The sequence below is a fragment of the Chlamydotis macqueenii genome, chromosome 2, assembly GCF_036417535.1.
Source record: "Chlamydotis macqueenii isolate bChlMac1 chromosome 2, bChlMac1.mat, whole genome shotgun sequence".
In the NCBI taxonomy this organism is placed as follows: Eukaryota; Metazoa; Chordata; class Aves; order Otidiformes; family Otididae; genus Chlamydotis; species Chlamydotis macqueenii.
In genome coordinates, this window is record NC_141557.1 from 115,336,050 (window position 1) to 115,351,378 (window position 15,329).

The window sequence follows — 15,329 nt, forward strand, 5'->3', positions numbered from 1 at the left end:
GTGGCTGTGGCAGTAGGAGAGAAATCCTGAGGGTGTCTAGCAGCCAGGTAAACTAGAGACTGTCACAAGGGTTGGCAGGACCTCAGGAAGGGCGGAGGGAACGCGGCCCTGGGTACTGGGTTATGCAGCTCTGGTTTTGGGAGAAGGCAGGAGTTTGCAAACATAGACAAGATCCATTGCTTCTGCAGAACCCTCCAGTTGAGCATCACTTTTATTTAGAGCTACTGCACCAAAACAAAATAGCTTCTCTTTATTTGGGCTTAGAATAAAATGAGGCAAGATTCTCACTCTGTCTCTGTCTGCTCGCCTCTGGATAAAAGGAACCGGAGGGGCACTTTCTTCTGGTCAGACAACCTGGCACTGGTTTTATGCTGAGGCAGTGCCTGGGCAGGCTTGACAGATGCCCAGTGTTTTGAAACAGAGCTTGTATTCTTAAGGCTGCCAACTGCCGAGAACAGAGCTAAATGATGCATTTCTCGGCTGGAACAAAACTGGGAAGTCCCAAGCGTCCTCCAAGCCATTGGAAAGAAAACATTAAGAAAGGGCATAATCATCCTATAAGTTAAATTCCATTCTAAGGCATAATTTCTAAACATGGCTATTTATCCACAGAGTTAAATGATTTTAGCAGAAGCCATGTGGCAAAATTACCTTCCATTTACAGGACCACTTTACCAGCAGGGAAATTGAGACAGAGAGCACCTCAAATTTGTCCAACAAGCCCATGAAGTTAGAGAACTTAGAGGAGGATCCAGGTCTCTGAAGTCCAAGTCTGTTACTCCACCCACAAGCAGAGCTACCTCTAACATAGAAGAAATCAGTGGGATTCACTGCAGTTAGCTAAAGGGCCAAGAGTTCAACAGTTCTCCCTCAAAATAGGTATTTTTTATGAATGCCAAATTTAATCTAAGACATTTTCATTAAACTAAATAATATGACTGTTTCCCCCATCCACCCACATATATACATTTCAGAAGGCAAATCAGTCGCAGGCATGGGGTTATGGACAGATTCCCTTTGCTGAGTCAGTCGGTTACACTCCCTGGTACCCCGTTCCTGCCCTGCCCTCCGAACTGTAAATGATACAGGACAAGCGCATCTGTTTTTTTTTTAAGAAGTGTAATAATTCATGGTCTGACTTCAGACATTAGATTCCAAGGCCAGATTCATTTAGTTTTGAAAGCATCACAGCAGGTTACACAGCTGATAAACTGTGTAACATTACAGTTTAACCGATTAACATTACATACTTATGTAAAAATACTTATCTGCTTCATTGTTAGCCTGAAGGCACATACAACAAAGACTTTTATATATAATCTACATATACAGTACAAAGCTCTATTAAAATATTTTCCTCTCAGACTTTTGCAAAGTGTCCTATTGTAATTTTCATTTAAATTCAAACTACATTTAAAATTAAAGTGGTGATCTCCAATGACACACCACCAAGATAAAATAGCCCAAGGCAGGAGCAGCTCCAATAAATTTGGCCTTTTGGGGGAGTTACACCAGAGGACATTTCAAGAGGATGTGCTATGTTTGACTGCACTGTGCCTGCACACCTCTGACTTCCAGCAAGCAACAGTTTACCAGGAGTTTTAGAAGAGATGGGTGTAATGGCTGTGTCTGAGCTTTTCAAGTCAAATCCTACATGGAAAGAGGAAACTGCCTTATGTGGGCAAATATATCAGAATTTGAGAATGCGCACCAGTGCAGTTTATTTTTTATTTTATTTTGTTTAAAAACTATTTATTATTAAAATATTTAACTTTATTATTAAATAAACTATTTTAATTTTATTTAATACTGATTCATTTTAGAAGAAAGGCAAATATGGAATATTATTTTTCTCAAAAATCAAGTTTTTGTTTCAGGGAGAAAACATGACTGATGTTTGGAGGAGAGAAATGAGCCAAGGGAGCGCTCTCCTCCCATGCCCGCCCTCCCAGGGACTTGCTGTAATGCCTTTACAGCACATTTGACTTGCCCTGACAACCAACCTGCATTAGAGGAGTGCTTAGAAATCTTCAAATGAAGAAATGTTCGTAACTAAAAAGCATTTACTGTAATGAAGCCCCTCAAAAGAGGCTCTACATGCTGCAGCTGATCTTTAGTATAAGCGTAATCACACCAAATGTTGTGGAGTGTATTTTCATTCCTCTTCTGCAAACATTCAATATAATTTTCTGCGTAAAACAAACATCTGTGCACAGTTGTGGAGGTGGGATTTTACACTAATTACAGCAGATGACCTTCAGTTTTTGTTTTTGCCTAGCAGTCTTACAAAATATAAGTCAAGTTACAAGCCAACCTCACACTTTGACCTTTTAAAATTTACTTTTAAAAATAGAGGTTATCTTTTATGCTGCAAATTATGCCTCTATCTCTTATAATCCCATAAGTCAGATATAACAGTCCCACTTCAATTATGCTAAACTCTTATGTTAATTTTAAATCATGTAACTTAATTCCTGGCAAAGCAGGCTGGTGATTTTCAAAATGTGGTTAATGAGGCAAAGTACAATCTAGATTCTGCTACTGAGTACATCTGAATCCCTTAGGTCAACTGAAGATGACTATGGAGAGGCTCTTCTTTACAAAAGTCTGAGTTAGATTTTCAAAAAATGAAATTTTAAGTGCAGTTAGGGGCTATGAAATTTGAAGTTGAGCATACAAAGAAGTTTAATGACTTTCGCCAGAGCCATAGAACAACAGTGCGGCTAAATCAATTACGCTCCTGTGCACACACATGCTTAAAGGCCTTAAGTAGTGTCCTCCCCTTTTAAATCACAAATGCAAACTGTACCAGATTTTCAAGATGACAATCCAGGGACCTGATGTCTGTGTCCAAGGATGCATGCAAATCAATGTCATTTTCCCTCTCATTTGAAGAAGCCAAATATTTGCTAATAACTTCTTTCACCTCCCCCTTGAATTCAACAGTAGCTGTATCGAAGACCAGTTAGCAGATGAAATCTTATGAGACTGTACAGCTTTTTCAATACAATTACATCATCCCCCTGAAAAATCTCTTTCATTCCCTGATCAGATGGTGAAAGTTTGTCACTAAAGGAAGCTCAAGGTTAAGCTTAAGTTCTTCAGAAGCTTTGCAATTTACTACTATCTATTACTCTGAATTAAAGAATTCATTTGAAACTTATATATAAATTGACCCCCATTCTTTATCAGCAGGTTAAACTTTTTTTTTTCCTCATTTTTTTTTTTTTGGGGATATATTGGTACATAAGCCTCTTTTTGTCTGTGAATTAACAATTAATTAACACACACCCACAACAGGCAAGACAAAGAAAGTATATAAACATAAAAAGGTTGGTGGACATTTATTTTTTTATTTAACATTTTCAAGGGTCTCCCTACAAGGCAAAAGAGATTCATTCAGGATTTGAGGTGGGAATCAATACTTAGAAGAACAGAGGATCTAGAGAGCTCTCCTGCATCAGCGGAAAATATGCTTTTTACACCAAGGTCAAATCTGAGTGAAATCTCAGGCAGCTTTCACATGAGTTAGGAAGTTGGATGACACAAAACCAAAACTCCGGCTGAAGCTGCTCTTTAAATTCCTAGTGCATAGTGCTACTTGAGAAAAAAAGTCATGAAAGTGCACGGCCAAATTAAAAAAAAATTGTGCTGGCTAAGGACACATGGGAACTCAGTAACAGCCATTAACTGGTGTGGTGCACAACACCGCATGACAGTAGCTGGTTCACCTCTTCAGCACGATGCCTCAGAAGGAGGGATTTCTCCCAGGGAAGGTGGGAGTCAGACATCATCTTGAGTGTAAAGGAGGAGATTTAGGGACACATTGTTCACCTGAGGAAAGGCATGCATCAGGGCATTCACCAGTCGGATATCCCATCCCAGATACTTCTGGTGTTAGCACCTATGGGTCCATCTGTCTAGGCACAGCAACAGCTCGCACAAGTAGCAGTGTGCCTGTTTACCTGTCCAAGGCATCCCTGCATCTCCTTGTCAGTGCTGAACTCCCGCACCTGTCTACACCTCACGGTGATGATGGCTTGTGGGTTTTTTTCCTTCTCCTTCTCTTTGCCTCATGGCCCCAGGGAACAAGCTGGCTGTGGCTTTGGGTGCTGCTAGTCACATACAGCACCACCTCTGACTTGGGCTGCCTAGTATGCTTTTACCTTTCCCTCTTGGAGCAGCTCATCCTGCCACAAGGAGACAGATGTAGAGCCTGGCTCTACACACTGGCATCGCAGAGGCTGGAGGTGGCTTTCTTCCCCTTCTGAGGAGAAAACTGAGGGAGAAACAAGCAGCAAGGGTACATAGGAAATGGTCTCTCCTTTCAGAAAGGACCCCCAATTACCCCTGTGGAAGGACTGAAGCTGTACATTAGCCTGAGGTGAGGGAAAGGACAGCAATAATGCTAGTCATGAGCAGTGGTTGGGTACATAGAAAAAGGACATTTTACTTGCATCAGTTTCCCACCAGGCTGTTTCCTTATTCTACAACTTGCTGTATCAGGATGCTGAAGCAAGATGCCTCAAACCACTCCAGGAAGAAAAGAGTAGGTGTCATCTTTATTTTGGAAGGGCATAGGGATTTCTCCCTATCTATTTTGCAGAGTTTTTCTCCTCCTCCTGGGACACTCTGGCCACCCATCCTACAATGCCACGTGCAACTGCAGGTTGCAGGAACGACCGCATGCATTGGCCAGACAGCACTTGAGGGAGGAAAAAAGGTACCTTTTCCTTTTATAACCAGGACGGTGGGACTCTGGACACAACTGCCTTTAGGATGAATCACCAATACCCATCCCACCCCTGGGTTTTGCTGGCTGCTGAGAAGGCAAGAAGGACAGTAAAACACAGGTGACTTCAGGAAACTCTGGGGACAAAACCAGTCCATGAAGGACAGTAAAACACAGGTGACTTCAGGAAACTCTGGGGACAAAACCAGTCCATGGGTTTGGGAGGCAATGGGCATATACACCTTTTGTGCAACAAATTGCTGAGAACTGGACTAATGATTGGACATTGGCAGACCAAGAGCGGTTACAGCAGTTGCAATCAAGTTGCTTCTCAGTACAGACCTTATAATGTCCCATAGCTACCACTCAGAGGCTTTTCCCTACCACTAAAGATGAAGACTATCTATCTTGAATACTGGGACCACAGTGCACATTATGTGGTTGACTCCACTGTAAATTAAAACGTTAATTTTAACATATCTGGCAGTTCTCTGAAAGGCAGGTCATGTTTGTCAACTCTAGCATATAAATGAAAACGGGGTAGTGGACCATGACTTCAGATTGCAGGCTTACCCAGACTTACTCTGTTCAACAGTTGAGTTACTGTGTTATTCATAGTTTTATGCATTTGTATTCAAGCACGTCCTTCAATAAAAACCAATCAGGTCAAAAAACAGCTACAGTCTAATGGTAATCAAACAACCAAGCCTGGCAACTGAGAACGCTGCAAACATTTTAGAAAATTAGCCAATGCTTCTTTATTAATAAGTGACAGAAAGTAAAAAATACATTCAAAAATAGTTTCAAAACCGATTTCTAAAGCAGACACACCAAAAAAGAATCATGCTCCTCTGAATGCTTTTCTTTCTTAAATCATTAAAAGAAATTAGGTAAGCTAATGCAACAGTTGGCTGCACTACCGTTTCCACAGTACAATCCATAATGGTAAAAGCAGCTTTTTCCAGGCATTTTAGTGCAATTTATGCTGTTTACAGGTCTTTTTTTTCGTGCATTTTCCTATAATTTAATGTCAATTGACGTCACTCTAGCTTATAAAATCCTCACTAAGTCAAGACAACTCCACTTAGCAGTAACTTTGTTTCCTTTCAGGGCTAATATCAAAGTAGTTGTTTTGAATCCCAAAATGATAAATATCTAATAGCAGCCTGAAGCTATTCTGGTGCTATACAATTGGTGATGTATAATTGAACATTAAGTAATCCAAGTAATAGAAGTCGTAGGCCAGCTGTCTCTCCTCCTTAGACAATTCCTTTAAGTATTGCCTCACTACTTCTGCACTTGTTCTCTCATCAGAGGAATGTCTGTCTTTGAATTTAGGAAACTTCAGCTCAGCTGGAGCACCTACTAGCCGCAAAAAGTAATTGGCATCTTCTTCTAGAGTTTCAAACTTTCCTATAAAATCATAGTTGATGAGGCAGGGATAGCAGAGCTTACTGACTTGCTCCCAATGAATGTCCATTCCTACTGGGCGATGGGAATCTAGCAAATATTGGATAAACTCCTTGAACTTAACCCCTGATCCTGTTTTCAATGCCTCTTTATTTGCATTAAGTCTATACTTCTTGATTATTGCCTTCCCAAATACTGGATGGTAATAGCTGTTTGGATGTTCAAACTTATCTCTGAAGGCAGATACCAGTCTTTCCATAGGATCACGTACAAATATAGTCTTGGTGTACGTGTTCAAACGTGTGTATATCCCTTTTAGGTCATAACTGTCCAGTCGCCTTAGGTGCTTTCCATAGTGCACGTCGTCATGGGAAATGTTGTGTGCTGAAGCAGCGAGTCCATTGAGCACCATGAGGACCCTTTTCCAATTGGAGCAGCCGGCTTTCGGCACTTCGCAGTACAGGACCTTGTGCCTGTCCTCCACGTAAATTCTCGACACCAGGTGCACAAGGTGGGTCCGTAGCTTCTTTCTGCTGTTGTATTTCTTACAGAAGTCATGCAGGAAGGACCTGCGCTTTTCCTGGGTGCTATCCACATCCTTCCACTCGCTGCCCTTGACTAATGTCTTATTTAAAGGGTGCGGTCCAGGGGGTAAATACATCCCTCTGAACTGGCTGAGAGGTGACTCGCTTATCTTCTGCTGGCCAGACAGTTGGCTCACCAAGGACGCAGCCACCACACTGAAAGGGTCAGCCTTGCCCTGCCAGTTCCTGCTGCCTGAGACAGCCATCTCGTGCTTACTGAGGCCAGGAGGAGCACTCCCACTCCATGCTTCTCTCCTCGGCATCCCCGGAGGTAGGAGAGTGAAATCCTGCAAACATGGAAAGAAGCAGAGCTTAGAACACAGCAACAGCCCAGCCCAGCCCATTCACATTGCAACAGCAGCAAGAATGGCAGTGCATGCTTGCGGACACATGCGTGCGCAGGCAAGCCACATTTAGTACTACAAAGTCTCTTTCAAACCACTTGATCAATACAGCTAATTTAGCAACAAGCTGGGCTAATTACTGAAATGCATGCTTCTGAAGTTTACCGGTTAGCACAGAGTAGGTCTTCCTACAAAAATAAATAGCTTAAGCCACACCTTTTAAAAAAACAGAAGAGGTCGACGGTTCTTGTAGGGGTGGCCAGGTGCTTTTCTCTATCGAACACATTTCCCCCTATGACAGCACTGGTTGAGTTGCACTGCCGCTAACAGCTTGCTGGAGCACGCTGGCACAGTCGTGGCATCACGATGCTAGCACAGCTGCTGCATCTGCTTCCACCAAGGTGACCTGGAGCAGGCCTTGTCCCCCAGTGGCTGCAAGGCTGGCGCTGGTGGTAAGGGTCAAACCTAGGGCTCCTGAACAGCTGACATCCGCGCGTTTGGGCAGGGCTTAGTGCCAGCTGAAATTCCCCCTCCAAAAAGGTCCTACTCCTGTCCCCGCACAGACAGATCATGGAAGTGGGATGCATTGGACTGTATGCACGTACAGGTGTTTGCAACACAGACGCCTGCACTGGAGCTAGCTGCTTTCACAGCTGGTAAGACAAAATGGGTGCCTTTAGAGCCTACCCTATCTGACTTATTTAAAGATCAACATTAATGACATCAGCTAACTAAACATCAACTAGTGACTCTGCAAGGAATGTGAAAAGATGAGACTTTCCTCTCAAATATCTCTCCTAATATCCCCAGTCACTGTGCAATGCACAACCTGCAGAAATGGCAAAGCTTGAATCTGTGTTTTGCTGTCAAATTCTCCAGGGTCTCCAAGTGTCATACAAGTTGACTGAAGAGTTTCTTGCAGTTTGTGTATTTCTGCTCTCTCATTCCTGGATGTGGATTCTTGTGTGTCTACTAAGGCTTGTAAAATTTTTCTCCTTTCAGTAAGCAAGCCTGCTGCATTGGGATATCTATACAGTTGCCTATTTTCATTATACTTCTGGAGATGGGGGATGCTGGTCAACAGGTTTTTACACATTCTGTGGCAAATACCAGATAGTCAAATGGTCAGATGAACACACATGCCCAGGCTGCTTGATCTCATAAGTCTAACATTTTTTGAAATCTACATAAAAAGACTATTCTGCCATAAACTGATTAAACATTTACTGGAAAGTTGATTTGTGGACTGGCAGACCATAAGTGTGGATTTAGGGGGATGGGAAAGTTCATAGACCAACTCAAATAAGGCTGTTAAAAATTCAGAGGAATAATGTAAGAAATGGTAATGCATGGAACACAATTTGAATTCCAGTTTGAGAATAAGCCTACGGAAAAACAAGCAGTTCCAAGAAAAGCTAGCCTATCTTGCAGTGTAATAATTTCCAATGACAAAATAAAACTGAAGGATCAGGCTATTCTGTATTGCTGCAAACCACTGATGATCAGATTTTTGTTTTCACTGAACTGAGTAAAATGATTTTTGTATTGGTGAAAGCAAGTAAAAGAACAGAGCCCTGCAGGATTTGTACATTTGTGAGAGAGGGCATGTCAGTGTTTTTAGAGATGCAAAATGATACTTGAATTCTTTCAGTTTGGCATGATCAGTTTTTCTAATATCATTTGTTTGTTTTTTTTTTAACTCTGTTGTCTAATATTTCAGTCTTTAAAACAAACAAAAGACATGTGCCTAGAGATTTATCCCTTCTGCCCTAGGATGGAAAGGATTCAGGAGCATAGCTGGTGTGTAATAACAGAAGGTAGTTCTAGGAGTAAAACAAGGGATGACGACGAGCCTAATGGGAATTTCAGCATCACAGTGAATGGTGACTTACAAGTGCTACTGCAGAACCACAGACTTACTAATAAATTAAATGCTTTGACCTTAAAAGGAAAATCTGGACCTTAAAAAGGTGAAAATGAAAAATATGGAATACATAGAAATCAACCACACAATACCACACTCAACGGAAGTAGGAATAAAGTTATATTACAATGCTAAAGTAACCAAAGATTGTAAACTCATCAGTGCTGCCCTAAAGAATTTTATAATTTAGAAGACAGTCTCCAGTGATATGTGACTGTATTGGTGTTCCCCAATGCAGAGAAAATTCAAAAGAGGGTGGCAGTACCTCATGACTTCCTATGGCATATAATCTGAATTTAGCAGTCTATTTCAGAAGATACTTTAATGCAAAGACACTTAAACCATCTGAATTTCAAACTAAAGCCACTAAAATGAGCCCTACGCTTAGAGGAAAGTTCAGCCTTCTGAATTCAGCCTGCCATCCTGAACTAGTGGAAGATGCCTCAGTTCCACCAGGCCAGGAGGGAAAAGGACCGAGGGAAAGGTGTGTGGTCTTGATTTTATTCCATTTTGAACAGTTCACCTGGGATTTAGGACCAACCTCAGGGGATAACCCGAGGAGGTACAAGAAGAGGATTGCATTTCAGTCTCAGAAACTGTGAATGCAGCTGTAGGAACCACTAGTGAAGGATTTTTCATGGGATTAAAGAGAAGGATGGGCAGAACTATTCAGAGAAATCTCAGGTAATGCCCTAAAGGAACAATATATGCACAGTGGGAGTCACTTGAAAGGGGCTCTCTCCAAGCAAGATGAGGCAAAAGAAGAAAGAATCTATCAGGAAAAAAAAAAAAATGAAAGAGAAAAAAAAAAAAAAGACCTACGGGAAAAACAATAACACAGGAAGTTCTGAGGAAAAAAAAACTATCTAAATATGTAAAATACTATTAGCTGCTTCCCTTCTCCACATCCCCTTCTCATTGAGACACATATCCCGTAGTGAATACCACAGTATTGGCTAATGTTATTATAAGCTCCATGAGGGATAGTGTGCTCACAGTAAATGCTGGCTGTAACTTCCTATATATAAGAACGGGAATGGATTGTGATTCTTTTCAAGGGCATTACTACCTCCTTTTAACTGTAAAAACATGTAGAAATATACTTACACATGTATTTGCAAGTATTCTTAAGCCTGCCAAAAGTAGGGATTATCCTTAACTTTTCTTTTTGTGCTATAAAGACTATTTGACTATGATGCTACCTGAGCTAACATGTAAATATGCTCATAACTTTCTCATATCACAGCAGCTGTGTAGTGCAACGCTGGTGAGCCAAACAAATCCCTACAGGAGCTCCCAATGGAGAAACTATCCAAGCTGGCTACAAGTGATAGGAAATAATTGCTGATGAGGTGCTTCACCTTCTGTGCAGCGGAGATAAACCTCTTGATTCATCACTTGTGCTTAAAACAGCTACTCCAGAGACAGGCACCACTAACTCCTCACCTCCCACCGGAGTAATGAATTTTTGGCTTATCTAATTTATTTTGGGCAAATCACCACTGCTACATTCCTCACAAGCCAAAGCTGACATGCATTCCATGCAAACACTGCAAGTCTAGCGGAGGTACTTCTGTCAGAGATACCTTGTGGTTCATACACAATTCCATGATGGAAGAGGAAGAATGAAACAACTGTGCTTTGAACTTTCATAGTTCTTTCTGCCACTAAAGTTCTCAAAAGAACACAAAATAGAAGAGAGCTTATCTTTCCTCTGGATAAAGGTCTAGGAGTATTTTATATGGGGAGCCATCAGCACTGACAGGTAAAACCTTACTATAACAGACACCACGTTTTCCTATGAGATATATGTCCCTAAAACACATGTACTTGTACCTAGCATCTCTAAGATTACTAAATGAGTTGGGGTAAAAATGAGAAAAAAAAAAAAGAAATGAGCATAGGAAGTGTTCAGAGCTTCCTGCAGAGACTGAGAGGCAAACTTTATTGTTTGTAGTGGAAATACAATAAGGTTCAAGGGAGGTACTTGTGAACATGAAGCCAGACACAAATGAGAGCAACAGATCATAGTAAGAAAAACAAATACTGCAGGTAAATTTTAATTAACAGATACCAGACATTTTAAAGGCTGCTTTTCAAAACACAGCTTTGTGAATAAGTGACTATTGCCCCTTGAATCTGTTAGTAGAAAGCTTGGCATCTCACTGCAGGGTGACTCGGAGTCTGTGCAAGGGCACGGACCAAACGAGTGAGGCAGAAATGGACAGGGAAAAGGGAAAGAGATTTTTTTTTTTTTTTAATGTGGTGTAGCCAAGTGTCAGGGAGTGAGTTGGTGTGGAAAAATTTGAAAGAGCAGCACCAAACCAGAGCTGGTTCTGGAGAAGAAGAATCCATGCCCATAGGCAATGGGGAAAGTGGAGAGGCCCAATGGGGTAAGATAAACAATAACATTATCAGAATTGTAGCAGTAGTCCCATCCCCATTTAATGAGGGGACAGAAGGAACCCATTTGTCTTTGCCTGAGACCCTCACAGATACATGGCTGATGGCTTTGCACAGGGGTCCCCTCCTCTCCCTGCCCTCTACAGAAAGCACAGTCACCCATGTTAATGAGGCAAGACAGTCTGCACGAGCCACTTCCACAAGCTGATTCACATGGTCAGCAACTTAGATGAAGGAAACTAATCTCTAATTTTACTTGCCAATTCTTGTTCAAATCTGGAATTAATTCCCTCCTGTTTCTGCCCTTACAGTTCAAACATTTGGTTTCTCCAAAACATGCTCAGAATGGGAAGGATAAGAAAGATCAAGGCATGGTTAATAGAAAAAGCATCAATAAAGATGCTATTGTTATCAGAAACTAAGTAACATGTAAGTTTGCATGACGGATTAAAGATTCACCAAGACAACTGCTACCAAGTATTGAAAATAAAAGCAAGCACTCCATTCCCTTATTACTAATAAAGAAATCATTGTCAAGGTCAATCAATGGTAATGGTAAGTGGGCTTCTCCAGCTTTCTGACAAGATTTTCATGGGGCTGGTTCTTTGCAGTATAACTTACAGACCTGTAAATAAGCACAGAGCCATTGCTGTGCAGGCAGTTTGTGTTTGGACAGAGCCTGCACCCAGTTTGAGCAGAGTGCTTGTCTCTAGATGTGTAGCTAAGTTGTACTCTTAATAAAAGGCATGGTTCAGACCATGGATCACTTAACGCTTGGCTGTATTTAGCTCAACCTCCTTCCTATGCAGTCGCACTGCTTTTGGGTAGAAGTAAACCAGTATGTTCAAATATCATTTAATTCTGAGCTCAATCCTCCTCCTCTGTGTATACTCTGTTAATAAAACCTAAGTCAGCGGGTAGATATCTTCATCAGCACTCACTCTTATTTCTGAACACAACAATGTCATAGCAAAGCAGCTTAAACAACCTGAAATTCAAAATGGACTCAAACTAAACACACAATACTCATTTTATGAAGAATAATATCAGGAAGAGACTCTTGGGTTCCACTGACTGGTAGGTTTACTATATGTATTCAGCAAGTTTCAATCTGAAGATGACACTTGCAGGCAATCTCCATATATTACATATTGGTCTCTTACTTGAGTTTACTAAATAATGTTGATGTGCCTACTTTTCCGTAACTTAAAGCACAGAAGCAAGTCAAATAACCTAAACAGTTCCCTCTGTTGATAAAGGCAATTCTCAAAATCATTACTTCTAAGTACATAGTAATTCATATACACAGCCATTTTATGAAGAAGAAAATAAATAAGACTTCTTGCATGTTCCCAACTCAAGCCAGGTAGGCATTTTGGAGCACATTTTGTATTTTAAATAACATCTATTTTCCTCCCTAAAGACAAGGGCTGGTGCCTGAGGCTGGATGCCAACATCTTTTTATCCAGCAGTATTAGAGACCATGTCCTGGCACTTGCTGATCAAAACTCATCCTGCATAGGTGAGACCCAGTTCTCATTGCCCCGTCTGCATGAGTAGACGTACTTCCCAGAAGGGTGGTCTAACTGCTGGGCATTAACCCTGGGGGTTAACTAACCTTGCAAGCTGGGACTGAAACCCTGGCTCCTCTCTTCCAGGGAGCGTTGTAACCACCAGACATCGTATGAGCCTCTCTCTCTAGTTATATATCCCTCTCTAGGAGGGATATAACATTAGTCTTACAGGCAGCAGGATTTGTAAGCCTGAATCTCCTGGGTGCAGGAAGGAAATTAACCCGGACTTCCCTGTCTCGGGGAATCACTGACTTAGTTTTCAGAGATATCCCAACATCATATTAAGATGACTGCCTGGCATACCTCATGTGGTCCAATCTAGCGTGAGCTTTCCTGAAGAGATGGCCATTTCTGGGTTTCCACCACAGTTAGCTAAGTGCCTGGACTGGATCACTCCTGCCAACACTGGGGCACACCTGTACCCGCAGAGGAACAAGCCGATGAGGCTCAGCTGCCTCCACTGGGAGGTGACGAATGAGCAGATCTAGACTTGAGTTGAATTTAGGAACTTTGGTTTCCTTCCAAACCTGCCCTCTCCGAACTACAATGAAGATATAAATACTTAGTTTCTTAGACGTTTTTTCTGAGTAGCCATATGTGGAGCTTGGATGCCTGTTAGGATATTTGGACTAAAAACAGGGCAAAGAGCATATGGTACATGGGGAAACAATGTGATTCTAAGCCCAAAAGGTTTAAAGTTGGGTACAAAATCCTTTCCTCAATTACTTTAAAGGAATTACTTCAGCTGCAAATGTCCAGCTACAAACAAGCTGTTCAACAAGATGTTCTTACAAGTGGTGAGGTAAGTGGTGGCCTAGTTTTGGAGGAGTTTCGATCACGTTTCCCCATCCTATCTCTCCCTGGTCAGCACGTCCAGTTCCTGCCTGTACCAAAATGTCAGCAGTGGGCAACACAGCAGTTCACCACCCACATTCATGCTCACTGGCCAGCCCTCTGCCCTCTCCCAAAATGGATACGGAGTTAGGATACCACTGACTGCCTTTTCCCCAGCGGGGACAAAACTTCACCTCTGACCAGTCACCACCCTTGACATCTCTGAGCTCTTCTCTTATAACTGTGTCAACGTTGGCTAAAATTGTCCCCAGCTTCAAATGTTACTGCAGGAGGACTGAGAGGAACATGGCCTGAACAGGTCTCCCTAGGGCACTCAGGCCATTTACAACCAGTGAAATGTAAAACTGAAGACGATAAACAACTGTTTTCCTTCCCCACAAAACCTACCATTCCCTTTGACAGGAGAGGTCTGTAACGTGATGCTGTGCATACATGGCAGTATTTCGCACATTAGTGGCTGTGGTAAGATCCACAGGGATTTTTTGCTGGTAAACAGAATCCATTTCTATCTTGTCTGCAGGTAAACACACTTATCTTCCAGCATAAATGAGACATCTTGATCTTTTAGAAATAGTAGGAATAGTTGCAAATCAAACTAGTTTCAGTTGAAGACTATTAATGTATATTCAGGCATGAAGAATTCAATTTTTCCCAAATTGCTTTGGAAGAGACAGTAAGATCTCTAGAGGTCTCAAAGCATTTTCCCCTCAATCACAATTAGCATTTAATTCAAATTAGGTTACTTTATTGGTAAATAAAAAATAAATAGAAATGTATAACACACTCAAGATTGGCAAATTTCTCAAATGTGTGTTTGCCTACATTCATACACTTTTAAATAAATCCATGTGTTCGATTTTACAAAAAAAAAAAAACAACCTTGAAAATTGATTGCAATCATAAATTACCATGGGACAAAATAGGCTGTGAATTTACAAAACAGGCTGTGAATTTACAGTCCAATGTGCACTCCCTCCTCACACAGATGGAAAGGTAGCATACCTTATTTTCACTTAAGGGGCTAACCAATGTTTATCATAGGTAAAAGAAAATGCCCTGCTTTATTCTGTCGCAGATTTTTTTGTATAGCTATCCGGTTCGTATGCATTAATCTGCAAGCTGTGCCACAGATGATCAGTGTGCCACTCAAACACTAACTAGTTCAAATACCATCCTTCCTTGAAGCAGAGGAATAATGAGAAAGAATGGCACCGTGGTTAAGGGTAGGCGCACTGGCCAGAACCACAGTGTTTGGTTTTGTAACTTCAAGCAAGTCCCCTGACCTTCACACTTCATTTTTCCATGTCTGCAAAACAAGGAAAGATAATAATTGCCTACTCCATGTAAATATTGTGATTCCTAATTTCTGATTAACACTGGTAGAAAAACCTTGCCATTTTACAGAGTGAGAAGGGACACTTAGAAATCTAAGAATCAGGATTGCAACTCAACTTCCCAGCCCATACTGCCTTTCATTGCTCAAACCTCACACCATTTCTTTCA

General features: G+C 41.4%; 1 protein-coding gene across 1 annotated transcript in view; it reads right to left on the bottom strand.

Moving 5' to 3' along the window:
• Nucleotides 1-5,486: 5,486 nt before the first annotated feature.
• The window catches only part of CHST9 (carbohydrate sulfotransferase 9), a 92,371-nt gene continuing 82,528 nt past the window's right edge, over nt 5,487-15,329 (bottom strand). Inside the window, exon 6 of the mRNA XM_086742274.1 lies at nt 5,487-7,013. Coding sequence (XP_086598400.1) covers nt 5,916-7,013 — 1,098 coding nt within the window. The 3' untranslated portion in view covers nt 5,487-5,915. The remainder of the gene's footprint in view (nt 7,014-15,329) is intronic.